Here is a 14725-nt window from a genome sequence, read left to right as displayed (position 1 = left end):
TGAATGGTGTGGTACCCGCCATCGGATTGACTGGAGGAGAGGACTGAATAAAGCTCTTAATTCACACATTAACTGGAATTTCAGTATTGAAAAAAGAATTTGCTCTCAGTATTGTTGATGTTGCCCTTTAGACAGTTCAGACTTACGCACAGAGCAGTTCAAAGCTTTATGGCCTGATTGCTGGCAATTGAAACACCTACAGTAGTAGTAAACACTACTTTAATAGGCACTATACAGAGGTAAAATGAAAAGAAAATGCCATAGAAACTTTTGAGAAGTCAGTCAGCTATCTTCAGAAATGCATTCATAACAATCAGTCAGAACAGTTCATCTCTCCTGGAAACCCTAAACCTGGGGCTGTAAAAAGGAGAGCACGTGTGAGGGTAAGAGTTCAGAAGAGAGAGGAAGAAGAGCAGCACATGCATGCAGACGTACAGCAGCTACAGTTAATGGTTATTGGTTTTGTTTTAGTTAAGTAGTTAGAATTGTACAACACGTTATTATTGTACTCTAGCCTGGTGGAGACAGAGATGCTGCTGCCACTGTAACTGCATACTTAGCATACAGCTCTTGCCTCTTACTATTTTTAACATATCTTTCTATTGCAGAAATCATAAGTGTAGTATGTTGGTATGTGGTTTTGAATTCAGCCATTGACCATCATCCATGGTAAGATTGCATGTGTTATTTCATGCAGATTTGATTGGCGCCATCAAGTGTTTTAATGCATTGATTGCACTGTGAAAAAATGCTTTGTTTAATAAGCCCACCGGCAACTATAGTTGCTGCAGTGTATAGTTGTCATTTTCCTTTTGTAGGTATTTTTCTAGATGTTTTCCATGTTTTATGTCTTAATGACATGCAAGCAAACAACCAAATAAAGGATTTCAAGAAAAAAAAAAGGTATTCACTTCCTTCCTGTCACATGATGCTGTCAACTTCCTACCCCTACTTCCAGGAAGCATGGCGAAGGCAAACCTTCCCAAAGAAACATTTTCATGTTACTAATAAGTATTTTTTGTTGACATATATATATCTACATAATCATGAAGGTCTCTAGAATCATCCAAACAAAACAAATCTTACAATCCATAATTAATAAAATATACTTAGTCAAAAGTCCAAATGGCAACTATAGTTGCCGGTGGGCAAATGCCTTATCATATCAACCCCAGGCAACAAAATGTAATTTTGTAACAAAAACAAAACAAAACAAAAAAAATTTCAACAAATGTAATTTACTCAGTTTATTAATGGTTTTACTCCACATTTGGAAATTTTTACTCCACAAAATTTACATAAATAAATTTAAAAATATATTTTTAATTAGGTTTTTATAAAAACAAAAAACAAAACAAACAAAAAAAATTTTTTTTAATGTAAAATTCACCTTATAAAAGACCCACATTTCTAAATTTCATTCATGGGCATAACATGGATAATCTGACATGGTTTAGTGTAAGATTTTTTGCCCATATTTTGGAAAATGCAGTTTTAAAAGTAAAAAAAATAAACTTTCACAATCACTTTAACCAGTAGATGGCTGCAGAGCTCTAAAAGTAGCCTACTAAAAGTTTAAAGCTAAAAGACATCTTTTCACAAGTTTTTTCCAGTTAGATTTATATCTACATATTATGAAATCACAATTATCTCAATAAAAGTTACTTTTTGTCAAAGTTTAGCAGTTTTTGTACTGAAATAAAATCAGTTTTTCAATAATGTTACATTGAAAGTTAGAAATGTGGGTCAAAAAGACCCGAACAGCGCACAAGAGTTAAGACAAATGGATTTATTGTTTGTTGTGTTTTCATATTCAAGAGATTATAAGATAGATGCAGCTTTTTTGGGTTCACATCAAATGTTCTTTGACTTTTATACATAATACATTTGTTTATGAATAAGGATTGATCTGTTGAAAGCAGTTATTTTGAGATAGATGCCAAATGTTCGCCTCCTATTCATATTTGACATTGAGTGGGTGCATACAACATATTTGCCCACCGGCAGCTATAGTTGATGCACATTCAAATACGATTTTCAAGAAAAAAAAAAAAAAAACCTGGGGGAAATAAATGCAGAACATGTTCACATAGGACACTATTAACACGACTATATGCATAAAACCATTCAGAAAAAAATTGGGCACAAATGGGTTAAATGAAATAGAAGAAATAGTTAATCAGTGTGTTATAGTTGTGGGATAATTCAGTTAGTACACCATTATGTAAAGGGTATAAGTTTGTAGCCAGATGTGTATATAAATATGCTTTGTATGGATTTCATGTATTGTTGTTTTTGTGTGGTGCAATGTGTTGTTATATCATTATTTTTCTTAGGTTGGGATGGTCGATGTTCATGTGTACTATATTAAACTGAAACTGAAATGGTGAAGGTTTGGGGTGTAAATGTGGAGACCCAGGCATGTTTTGTACGAGACATAACTGGACATATAAAAGTTCAGTTATGGGAGGGACAAGCCAGAATGCTGCCGTGTGGCCACTCATATCAAATGCAAAATTTGAGCACACGTGAGTATTTGGAGATCCCTCTTTCTATCAACAACAAGAAGCACTGAACTTCAGGAAAAGGAAGGTGTGGCTGGCGCAAGCTTGCTTGGACTGTTTAAAATGGATCAGGAAGAGGTAACCACTTTGACAGAGCAGTTTAAAGAAGATGCACAAAATGGCAGGCTTGCCAACATGAGTTTAACTCGGCAAGACAGTTTAATCATTGCCAAAGATTCTTTTAAGGTTTCCTACAAAAAATGGCCAACTGCCAGCATACAGCAAGTGGAAGAGTGGCCATGGGGAAATCCCTGAACTAAATGGATCTGCTGTCTCCAATTCTGTTATAAGGCAGTTCTTAGAACATGAGTTCATGAGCCTACTTCTTTTGCTTATTTAAGGGCAAAATGTTGAGGAGCATTTGCTTTGTGGAGAGGCATGGAATTTTCTCAGCTTTTTGTTCCAAATGTTGCTTTTTTATGAAACACCCACATACAGGTGATGGTTAAAAAAATGCATTAAGCTACAATAAAACAGTTTTTTTTTTTGTTTAAAAGCAGAGGGTCTGTTCTTTCTTTTGATATATTGCATTCAGATATTCATACAACAAAATGTTCTGGTAAAAAAACAAAAAAAAACGCTGACGGTGAAAGAGTTAAGTTAGAAAAAACATTATTGGTGTGCATCTTGAGACAAAACAAGTGTTAAGTTGATTTCAGACTTAGTAATGTTCAGGAAAGTGTTCAGTGGTAAATGTTCAGGAAATACAATGCAAGAATTAGAACGTACAAACAAATTCAACTACCAAGGTCCAGTTCGCATAAGCTTTGGGTAGTGACCGAAAGAATGAGATTGCGGGGACAAGTGGCCGAAATGAGAAATGGTGTGACAAGACGTCAGAGGCGGGTGACGTCAAGAACCAGGGTACTATCAAGCATGCCCAAAGCATGCCCTAGTTTCTGTGTCTTCAGCAAGTGCTTTATGTGAAAATCGTGTGTCTTATTTGGTGTTGTCTGTCTACCAGCACATATATGTGGTTGTTCGAAAAACACCAGAGGCCAGTCTCGAGAGGCTGGTTCCATTAGTAGATTTTCTGGCAGTGTGGAAACTACAGCCAAATATATCTCGATGGGTCCTGCGCACAGTCGAAAAGGGTTACACTATTCAGTTTGGGTCTCGCCCACCCAGATTTATGGGGGACCTACCCACAGTGGTGGGCCCAGAGTACGGTCTGGTTATGGAACAGGAGGTAAAAACTGGGGAAAGGGGCCATTGAACATGTTCCTCCCCGCGACAGAGAAACCGGTTTCTTCAGCCAGTACTTAATTGTTCTAAAGAAGGATGGAGGGTTGCATCCCATTTTGGATCTGTGTCATCTGAACCAGTCAGTAATGCAGCTCAAGTTCAAAATGTTAACTTTGAGACAGATCTAACTACCACAGATCAGATCAGAGGACTGGTTTGTTACGATAGATCTCAAGGATCGATACTTCCATGTATCCATCCTTCCACAACATAGGAGGTTCCTGAGGTTTGCTTCCGGGGCGAAGCATACCAATATTGGGTTCTTCCATTTGGTCTAGCTCTATCACCCCGCACTTTCACCAAATGCATGGATGCAGCACTGGCACCACTGTGTCTTCAGGGCATCTGCATTCTGAACTACATTGACGATTGGTTGATTTTAGCTCAGTCGCATCAGTTAGTGGTTCGGCATCAAGATGTCGTTCTCGTTCTCCAACATGGAAAGGTTGGGGTTGAGGTTAAACGCCAAAAAGAGTATGCTTTCTCCAGCACAGAGGACCACTTTTTCTAGGTGTGGTATGGGATTCGACTATGATGCAAGCATGTCTTTCCCCTGCGCGCATCGAGTCAATCATGTCAGCCATAAACCGACTAAAGCTAGGCTAGTCACTCACTGTCAAACAGTTTCAGAGACTGTTGGGTCTGATGGCAGCAGCATCCAACATAATACCTTTTGGCCTGTTGTACATGGCACCCAAACAGTGGTGGCTCAGGACCAGGGGGTTTTCCCCAAGGTGCAATCCTTTTCGCAGGATCAAGGTCACGAGGCGATGCTTACATGCCTTGGTAATGTGGAAGAAGCCCTGGTTCCTATCCCAAGGCCCCGTGCTGGGAGCCCTTTGTCGTCTTAAGATGCTAACGACGGATGCTTCCCTCACGGGATGGGGAACAATCCTAGAGGGTCGCTCAATTTAAGGTCTGTGGATAGGGGTATCATCTCTCCTGGCACATCAACTTTCTGGAAATGATGTCTGTCTTTCTTGCTCTCAAGAATTTCCTCGCAGACCTCAGGGGCCACCATGTGCTCGTCCGACATCCCGTCGAGACAGGGGCTGAGGCCTGGGGAATGGAGGCTCGAACAAATATGGAGGGTGTTCGCCCAGGTACAAGTAGATCTGTTTGCGTCTCGAGAGATGTCTCACTGTCAACTCTGGTTTTCCTCATGCATCGAGCTCCTCTCGGACTGGATGCTATGGTCCAGGCGTGGCTGAGGCTACGTCTGTATGGTTTCCCCCCCGATCGCTCTGCTCCCGGGAGTTCTGGAGAGAGTTTGCCGGGACCAGGTCCGTCTCACCTTGAACACCCCGCAATAGCCGGGCAGAGTGTGATTTTCTAATCTTGTGTCTCTCCTCAATGGCTCTCCTTGGGAGATTCCGATCAGGAGGGACCTTCTGTCCCAGATAGGGGGCTCAATACTTCACCCCTGCCCAGAACCGTGGAAGCTGTGGGCTTAGCCTCTAAAGGGGGCCCAGCTCATAGTTGTTGATCTCTAAACTGAGGTTGTTGAGACCATCCTTAACTCCAGAGTTCCCTCCTCAAGAAAATTGTATGCTCTGAAGTGGAGAGTTTTCACTTCTTGATGCAGTGATCGTCAGCTGGACCGAGTTAACCTCTTTGGTTGGAACAGTGCTGGAGTTCCTGCAAGAGCGATTTGCTGCAGGGTTATCTCTGTCCACATTAAAGGTCTATGTGGTGCCCATAGCTGCTTACCACATTCCTTTGGGTGGAATGTCTTTAGGGAAGAGACCCTTTGGTAACACGTTTTCTCCGTGGCATTTTGAGGTTGAGGCCTGCAGTACGCACTAGGGTACCGGCATGGGATCTGGCCGTGGTGCTCCAAGGCCAATCCCTGGCTCCTTTCAAGCCTACTGTTTCTGACTCTCAGGATGTTGTTCCTCCTAGCTATCACTTCTCTTAGAAAGACAGGAGATTTGCAAGCTCTGTTGGTTGTCACTTCATGCTTGGACTTTGCGCCCGGAATGATAAAGGCGTTCCTTCACCCTAGGCCAGGTTAAATTACCAAGGTCCCCATTAATGTGGCCAGATCTTTTGTATCGAATCGAATTGGAATCGAATACTTGAGGTCAGGAATCGGATACTTGTTATAAAATAAAAATTTCAATTCCTCTTATCGATTCCTTTGTGAGCATTTCAATATGACTTTTCAACCGCGAGACGACTCGCGTGCTGTTTTCTGTGCTGCACACACATCCAAAGCGCGCTCACAGAAAATGTAATTTAAATGGGATTTTAAACCACTGACGTGCGAGACGACTGCAGGCATGTGTAACTATACTGGGCAACTCTGAAAGTGACAGCAGCTGCCGTATTTATAATAACATTAATCAAACAACAAAAGACAAAGAGAAAATTCACTCATTCTTGACTGAATAACTTTTGTAACTATTTGTAATGTATATTTTATTTATAAAGTGCAGTGTTATTTTACATTTGTACACATTACAGTTGCAGCCCCCCATAGCCCATGTCCCGCTGGTAAAGATGGGTCCACAGGATGACCCGGAGGCGTTCGTAGACCTCTGCATATGCTGTGAGTTTGCATGTTTGCTGGCTTTTGATACTTTATTTGAACCAAATAGAATTGCCTCATTGTTATTATGTACTTTAAGTCATTTTAAAGGCTTAAGGTCTATTTTAACTGCCAAACACACACACACACACACACACACATATACACATAAAAGACGTTCACCTGTAGCAGATAACGGTGGAAAAACTATAGCTATAGTTTGAGAGACATGCATACAAAAACACAAACAGCTCTGCCCTATATTGTACTACCAAGACCTTCACTGGCCCCCAGGGGTCCCGGACCCTGGTTTTGCATAACTCACATAACTTCTTTCTAAATAATTATTTAATTTGCATATTAAACAATTTTGTTTTATTAGTTAAGCTGCCTTTATTGTCTTCCATAATGGACATCTGCTGTATACAAGCTTTAGTTCCCGCCACTTCCTGCTGCTGCAGTCGCGGAAACAAACACCAGTGAGTGTGAGTGTGTGTGTGTGTGTGTGGATGGGCTCAGGATTGACTGGGTTTATAGTTTCTTATCTACAAATATCACGACACGGAAACATTTGGCGCGCGAACCGACAGCTTTCGGCGCGCGAATAATGGTCGCGCACATGGCACATTATGGAGAAACTACACAACTGAACGATGGGTGAGTGTCGATGGCGAACTGCTGTAACATCATCATCTGAGCAGAGCTCGTGCTGCGGCTTGCACGCGCTGGACGTAAACAAAGAGCGCGCGCCGTCGCGCAAAACTGAAAGTACCACAGTAATAACAGTGCAGTTACGGGGGATTAATGATTCAGGGTTCAGCAGATCAGTCACATATATGAAGTTTATTTCTCCGATAAACACTCTGAAGGGACCAATGCACTGATCTGCACGAGCGACTCTCGTCACTGACACCAGTAGATCAGCATCCGCCATATATCTATTTGTGTTTCAAATAATAAGCTGGAAAGTTCGGGATGTTCAAATCGTGCTTATGTAGGAAGCGAGGCGAGCCTCTGGATGCGAATGTGTCAGGATAGTATAGTAGAAGTATATAGTGTATAGTACTATGGAAAAGGCTCGAGTTATGAATATTAATAAATTCATTGTGACGTCGGTTGGCTAATAACGTTACCTGATTGGATCAAAGGCGTTTACAGTTTGGTTTATGAATATTTAAGATTAATAAGAGCTGGGTCTGGGTCTCTAAACATAGTTGAACTGTTACAGCAAAATTGTAGTGAAATCTTAAATTTTTTATTGAGTTCTGTCCATTAATTTAAAGTCCATTCAACCAAACGATTAATGCTTCCAAAACGTTAAAGCGGTTAATCCAAGTCTTCTGAAGACACACGGTCGCTTCATATGATGAACAGGTTTATTTTAAGGTTTTATTTACATATAAACATACATGAGCTCATCAAACATGGTAAACAGAAGCTCATGTGTACTTGTGTGAGCAAACATTGGTTCTTTAGGACTGTGGATGATGGATTACCTCCCATACAGATCTGCGTGTTTACAGAAGGTATGACACTTGAGAATGTCTCTTATTGACCAGTCAATGTGTTTCTTCATGATTTATGCACACTAAACACTGCTCTTCAGTAGGATAACTGACAGATAATCAACAATAACCATTTAACCTAATAACCTCTCGTTCCCTATCCCTAACGGCCTTCTGAGAAAAGCTCAGATTAAGAGCAGCACAAAACCAATTACACACATCCCATACGCAGAATGATGCACTTCAGTTCAGTGTAATCTGAGCCCTGGGATCCTCGCTCCACATTCACGAGTTTATAACGGAAAGATGTGGAATATTGCGGGTGAAACGTCTACTTTGTGGCATATAACAACACCTCATTCATAAATGAACCTGTGGATCGTAATGGGAACACTGCTCACAACAGGCCATTGGAGGTCCCACACTGATGTCCTGAAGAAGGAGAGTTTGAGCTGTTTGAGCATCGTAAATCTAGCAAAAGGTTAATTAAAAAAACATTAATGCACATTTACAACACTATACTTTCTGTTGTATGATCTGTTACAATACACCGGCTTAGGGAGCAAATGAGAATGCAAATACAATATTTGTTGTAGCCTCCCATTTAACACTATAGAAGGGTCACACTTTATTTTAATGTGACCCCGACTCCCTGTTACAATGTTATTGTACATTGTACAAAAGTACAAATGTACTTACTGTAGGGTTAGGAGTAGGACAAGGGTTTGGTTTAGGGTTAATTGCGTGTAGATATGCATAATTACTACAGTAACTATGTAACAGTGACACAAAAACAAAGTGTTACCTATAGAAGTTTACTGAACTATGATGACTTCTGCATCTGAGAACCCGCAAATGTGAAAAGGCTCCATTAACATGCAGCTTAATGCGCCGCCTCTGACCTTTGAATGGATGAGGATGTTACGGGGCTTGTGAGTGAATGAAAAGGATACAGATGGCAACTGTGCATCTGATTGTAGTTAATGCAGAGAAGATTGAATCCCCGGCTCCGCACAGCACCCTTCATAAGGATGGTCATGTGTTTGGTGAGTGGGCGGAGCTTCACTGCGGTCCAAACACACTCACGACTGATATTGTTCCCACTGCATATATGTGAAGACGTCGATTTTAACGACCTCTGTTTGTGGTTTCAGTGATCCGATCACAAAACGCTTTAGACTCCTGTATTTCATGAGTTCACCTTCAGTATTAAAGTGCTAAACAGATCTGGATTGCTGTCCTTCCTTGCAGAAGGGATTCAGTCCTAATATTCAGCTTGAGTGCCAAACTGGCCCTTTGAATTATGGCAGGTATTGGATAAAATGGGGAAGATTAGAATAGAGGAAGAGTTGGGATGAGGGAGGAATGTTGTCACTGGGGCCTGATGAGATGAAATCCATGAACAGCCAGAAACAGGAACTTATCAACATTTGTGTTTGTGTTGAAATGAAAGGCACTGTTTTAATGTTTTCTCAAGAGTGCATGTTTGCTTTTCTGAATCACTTATTGTTTCTGATGTTATTGTTAAGTTTGTTCAGGCAGTGAAGTGTCAGATGTCAGTAGTTGCTCTTGTGTGCGGTTTGTTCCTCTAGCCCGAGGTCAGAGTGTGCAAGCAGATGGAAAGCCGCCCACAGTGCTGCTGACACGCTTCATGAAGCTCGCTGCTGCTGCTGCACGCACTTTAAATGACAGATTGTTGGCATAACTTGGTCCTTTCACTGTTATTTTTAGTGTGAATCATCATCATTGACCATGATTTGAGCGTGCAGGAGCTAGTGTTCGTGTGGACTGGAGGTAGGCCTGCTTCAGGGAGTGGTGCAGTGAGAATATGAGATGCTGGTTCTCCATGGTTTCCTGTGACTGCATCTCATGTGACAGGCAGGGGCGTGTACTCTAGAGAATGTGAAATGGGTTGGCAGTCAGTCTCTGCCTCAAAAGATGGTGGATGCAAGTGACCAACATGAGCTGAACTCATGGTGAAAACTAATGCAACACTAGTAAGAAGTGCTAACCTGCTACTGTTATATTAGGCTCCTGTTTAAGACTTTGATTGAGTGATGTAAACTCTTAACACACCAACACTCCTACAACACACAATTGGCAAAACGGTTAATTTCATGCTCAAAATCACACATTGTCATAGGCGTAATTTGCGGGTGGGACGGGTGGGACGGGTGGGACATGTCCCCACCACTTTTTGCTAAGGTCGATATTGTCCCCACCACTTTTGAAACATCTCGCGGCACAAATGTACCAATACAAATAAACAAAACATCTCCAGTTAACTACCAGAGCATTAATTTCGTTCGTTTGTCAAATAAGAGGCGATCTAGCGCTGAAATGTGTTGTTTTTTGAAATCAAGTGATCAAAGTGCTCGTTGCCGCTGCGATCAGTGGCGCGGATACTGTGTTTGTTTGTGGCTCGCGCACAGTCTTCACTCGGACGCGCGCTTCAATCCGTTGTGGAGAGACTCTCTATTCGTTCCGGTTAAATTACAAAACAAAATGCACACAAACGTGTCCATGCCTGATATACAACCACTGATAAACAAATTAAAAAAAAAACTATATTAGTGCGATTAGAAATTCTGCCCCTGGACCATTTAATTACACGCTTAAAATAGTCGGATCAACATATAATAGGCCTCATTAAACCCAATCACTGTACTATTTAAATCGATTGCTGGACATCGTAATGTAATGTTATTGTACATACATCTGTTTTATGATTTAGCATTGAGTTACCCCCCCTCCCCCCACCTGTCCCACCCACTTTTTAAAACAAAGTTACGCCACTGCACATTGTAAACTAAACTACAACACAAATTTTCAAAATACAATAAATCACTAACACATTACACTATGGGCCAGATTTACTAACAGCTTGCGTCAGCGCAAACCCTCTTTTGGCGTTAAAAAACTACTGTCAAATTACTGCTGACAAGCCGTGGACACAGTTATTTTTGCGGCTGACCTTATTGCATTTGTAGGAGTTTCCCTTTCAGGCACAACATTTATGGGAGGAGAGGATTTAAATGAGTAACGCAAGGTGATTGACTAAGGTTTGTGCTCGTCAATGTACTGGTGTTTGAGCCATTATTTACCGCCCAACAAAAACATGTCTTAAACCAGGTACTACCTATTCATAATAGAAACGATATGTCTGCGTCTGTGTTATACAAAAAATGAATGACCCATCTCAGGGTAGCTTTCTAGAATGTACGGTTTATGAAAAAAAAGAAGACAGAGACAGAATTGCTGCAGTAAAGGCTTTATTTGCAACAGAAAATTACTGCAAGATAACACAAATATGCAATAAAGCTGCCATTTATTGTGCAAAAATACAAAATATACAAACAGAAAAAGCCACAGAATAAAAATATTTTGCATTTGGCCACATGTTCTCATCCACATCACACCTGATATCTTCTCTGGCAAGGCATCTTGGGAAGAATCTTTTGCCATGCCTTGTCCACCCCTGGCAGTGTTCAGCTGTGATGTCTTGGCATGCGGCATCCATTGCATCAGGAGGAGCATTGGATCCTGTGGACGATGGTCAAAAACCTTCCATCTCCAGGCTGAGAAGAACTCCTCAATGGGGTTGAGCAAAGCAGAGTAAGGGGCCAGGAAAAGGGACATCATCCTCGGATGGGCGTCAAAACAGGCTGTGACTGCACGGGAATGGTGGAATGCCACATTCTCCTATGTGATCACATATATTGGCAAGTGGTCTCCCACCTGTCCCCTTTCTACCTCTGGCTCCAGTCTTTCATGCAGTTCTTCTAAAAACAGGAGAAGGCGGTCAGTGTTGTAAGGTCCAATCTCACATTTATGCAGGAGTGCACCGTTGTTGGTGCACATGGTGATGTTGGCTCCTCTCTGGCCCGGCATGGTAACTGTTATATGTGTAAGGCTAATGTTTTATGTATTTGAGGAGCGTAGAAGAGTGTCTTAGTCTGGGATCTAGTAACTGCCAATAAAGCCCGTTCGTAACACTTCATCTTTTATAACACAAGCTTTTTGCCAAATATATTAAACGCATGCAAGTGTCAGACCCTTAAAGCCTAACCCATTACTAATTTTGACAACAAGGTGTATTAAAAATATCTATATTTAAAATTTCCTGAATAGAAGTGGTACTACACTAAGCTGCAATTTTTTGCTGGTTTCAAAACACACCACGCTTGATATAACCTGCCATGTTATCCTCAGATAAACTCCTGCGATCCAACAATAAATGCCAGGACATTGCCTTGCGACTTACATCGGATGAATTGACAGCTGAGTGCAGGCTTTTCACTCACATTAGATCATGCGGTAACATCACATTTGCATTGGCATTTGGATTTGAATTCATGATTGGTTGACTGCCAAATAAAAATCTTAAACAGAACGATAAAATAACGTTATTAACCAGTTAATGGTAATTTTCGACCTGAACCCGGCCCGAACCCGCCGGGTTTGTCGGGCCGACCCGACCCGTTGAGAACTCTACCATGAACGCTCTCTCAGCATGCTGTTTGCCCAGGCATGAGAGACAGCTATCATGGCTGCCAGATGAAGTCAGGTAACGACACATCCAGAAACACATGGATGGAAAGACATCTTGAAAAAGATGCTGACCCACTCTGCTGTGCAAAGGCAAAAGACCGTAACTTCGTTTTTGGTCGAAAATGAGTTATTTATATTTTTGGCACATTCAAAAGACCTCCTTTATCATGTGGATGAGTATCTTGAATCAATTCCGTTGTTTTTTAGAGAAAATAATGAGTTGTCTTAACTGTAACTTCCAAAAGCCCATGAGAAACCAAGGCAGAACACCGTAACACCAGTTACCGCTCTTTGGCTTTGTTTTGGAACGCTCAAACTGAGTTACGGTACTCTACCTTTGTTTAGCCGCGCGTCAATATGAAGTTACTGTGCCGGTGTTCTATCAAATAATGCTACCTACCAGATTGTACTGTTATCTGCCTTTGTTTTACTGTCCATTAAGATTACAGTGTAGCCTGTGTACTTTGTACAGCTGCCATCAGTCCCTGTAACTTCTGATGTCCTCAGAGCTTTGTCCTGCACAAATGCGGTCAGAACATTTAGTATGGTCTGAAACCGCTCCATCGACAAACGTGCGATATCGATCGCGAAGGATTATGCAGAGTTGACAGAAAAATGTTACACATGCCATAGCAGATTAATACAACCAAGAACTAAAGCCCCGCCTCACCCAGTTCGGGTACCGGACCTGGTTGAAACACTCATGCATCTAGCTGGCAGAGTGCCAAAACTTCGCCGACGCCTTCAGCACCGCCCTAAACACAGTCGAGCCAACGCTGGACTAATATATCTATGGAGGTGTTTTGTCATGTCAAATGTATTAATAATGCCATCAGAATGCAACCAAAGCACAAGATAGCAATAAGTAGCTATAAATAATTGTAAATCATACAAAATAAATGCCATGATCACTAGATTTTATACAGGGGTTACTATAATGATTTTGTTAATGGTGATCAGCAACCAAATACTGATAATGTGGAAGTTGCTGCCTTTTGCCTTGGCATGACTTCTCACTTTTTGCTGACAATACAAAGGCACAGTAGTGACTTTAAAATAGCGGTCAAAAGTCAAGTTTGAGCTCAAGATTGTTTTATGTATATAATTTTCATTACTAAAACATCTATTTGCCAGATTTCCAGTGTCCTACCTATAATTAATTTGGCGGGACAACTAAAAATCTTTAAAGTCATTTTTCTCAGTTCCACACTCTAGTGACTTAAGGTCTTTTGCCTTTGTAGGGCAGAACTGTGTTTGCTCTTTTAGCCAAAACACCAAGGGGTGAATGCTGCACTGTGTGCACTGCAAGCTGGACTGCGCTTTCACACCGGCAGAAAGATCCCATGACAAGCTGCAGGCAAAGTAGCATTCAAATTGCTGTTTTTGGGGTGTTCTCCTGATAGCAATTAAAATTCTTGTAGTTTGCTTTTTGCTTAGAAATTTACTCTCCTTTTCATTAGAGGTGAATTGGTAAGAGTGATTACTGTGCAACTGCTCGGCTCCGAAGCAAAATATGAACAAAATGTGTAATGCTGGTCCTGTTTACACTCGTATGTCCGCGTAGGTGTGACTCGGCATGCAAATCTCATTGGCCAATGTTCATTGGCTCGTTTTGTTACCACTTGGAGGTGATTGGTCTCCCAGGCGAGACCTCATGACGTCAGTCTGACTTATCTGAATGGGAACTGGAGTTAAAACACAATATTCTAAAGATGCTTTCTCTGGCGTATAAGGTCTATAGAGTGACTGTCATTGTTGTTCAGGTGTCATGTTACAGTCTGTCACGCGCTCGCTACATCAACAGTGTTTACATAACATTGCAAGTAAATGGCTTGACGTGACTATAGTTTAGTCTATATATAGTTTTGTCATGTCACGTCATGCCATTTGCTTGTAATGTCTTCACAGAAACTGTGTACATTTCACAAATATGACATTAAGTTAAGCTCAATGTCCGAGCTAATTGTAAAGTCAAGATTGTTGCTTTCCACTGGTAGCAAAGTTATTGCTAAATTTTCTTTCTTTCTTTACCCCACTGCATTTCTTAAATATCCATGTTTATGAACTCTTTGATATTCACATATAGTTTAATTGTTCTTTTCAGGAATGGAGACGTTTCGCCATCAGACCTGAAGGGTGAGTCATTGTGTTCTGCATCCCAACTTCATTTAATTAAGCTTGAACAGAGAGAAGGACTTGGCCAGTAAACATGAGTGTGAAACAGTGTAAACATGTCTGCATAGCACGTTCTCCAGTAGAGGTCATCATAACCTTGCATATACACACACTCCATCACCTATGCTGCTGTGTTCTTTTACTGTCATTCAGAT

The 14725-nt window shown here is 41.2% G+C and overlaps 1 protein-coding gene across 3 annotated transcripts in view; it reads left to right on the top strand.

Annotated features, from left to right (window-relative positions):
* The first annotated feature begins 6804 nt into the window (after positions 1-6804).
* The window catches only part of LOC311091618 (NACHT, LRR and PYD domains-containing protein 1a allele 5), a 34511-nt gene continuing 26590 nt past the window's right edge, over positions 6805-14725 (top strand). For 2 of the 3 annotated variants that reach the window (XM_084127618.1, XM_084127617.1), the window contains exons 1-2: positions 6805-6996; positions 14500-14531. In XM_084127618.1, coding sequence (XP_083983744.1) covers positions 6947-6996; positions 14500-14531 — 82 coding nt within the window. In that variant the 5' untranslated portion in view covers positions 6805-6946. The remainder of the gene's footprint in view (positions 6997-14499; positions 14532-14725) is intronic. The other variant, XM_084127619.1, reaches the window with a different exon arrangement.

Source organism: Abramis brama, assembly GCF_963993115.1.
Source record: "Abramis brama genome assembly, chromosome: 10".
NCBI lineage: Eukaryota > Metazoa > Chordata > Actinopteri > Cypriniformes > Leuciscidae > Abramis > Abramis brama.
Note: the sequence above shows the minus strand (reverse complement) of the source record. Positions and strands in the feature narration are given on the sequence as shown.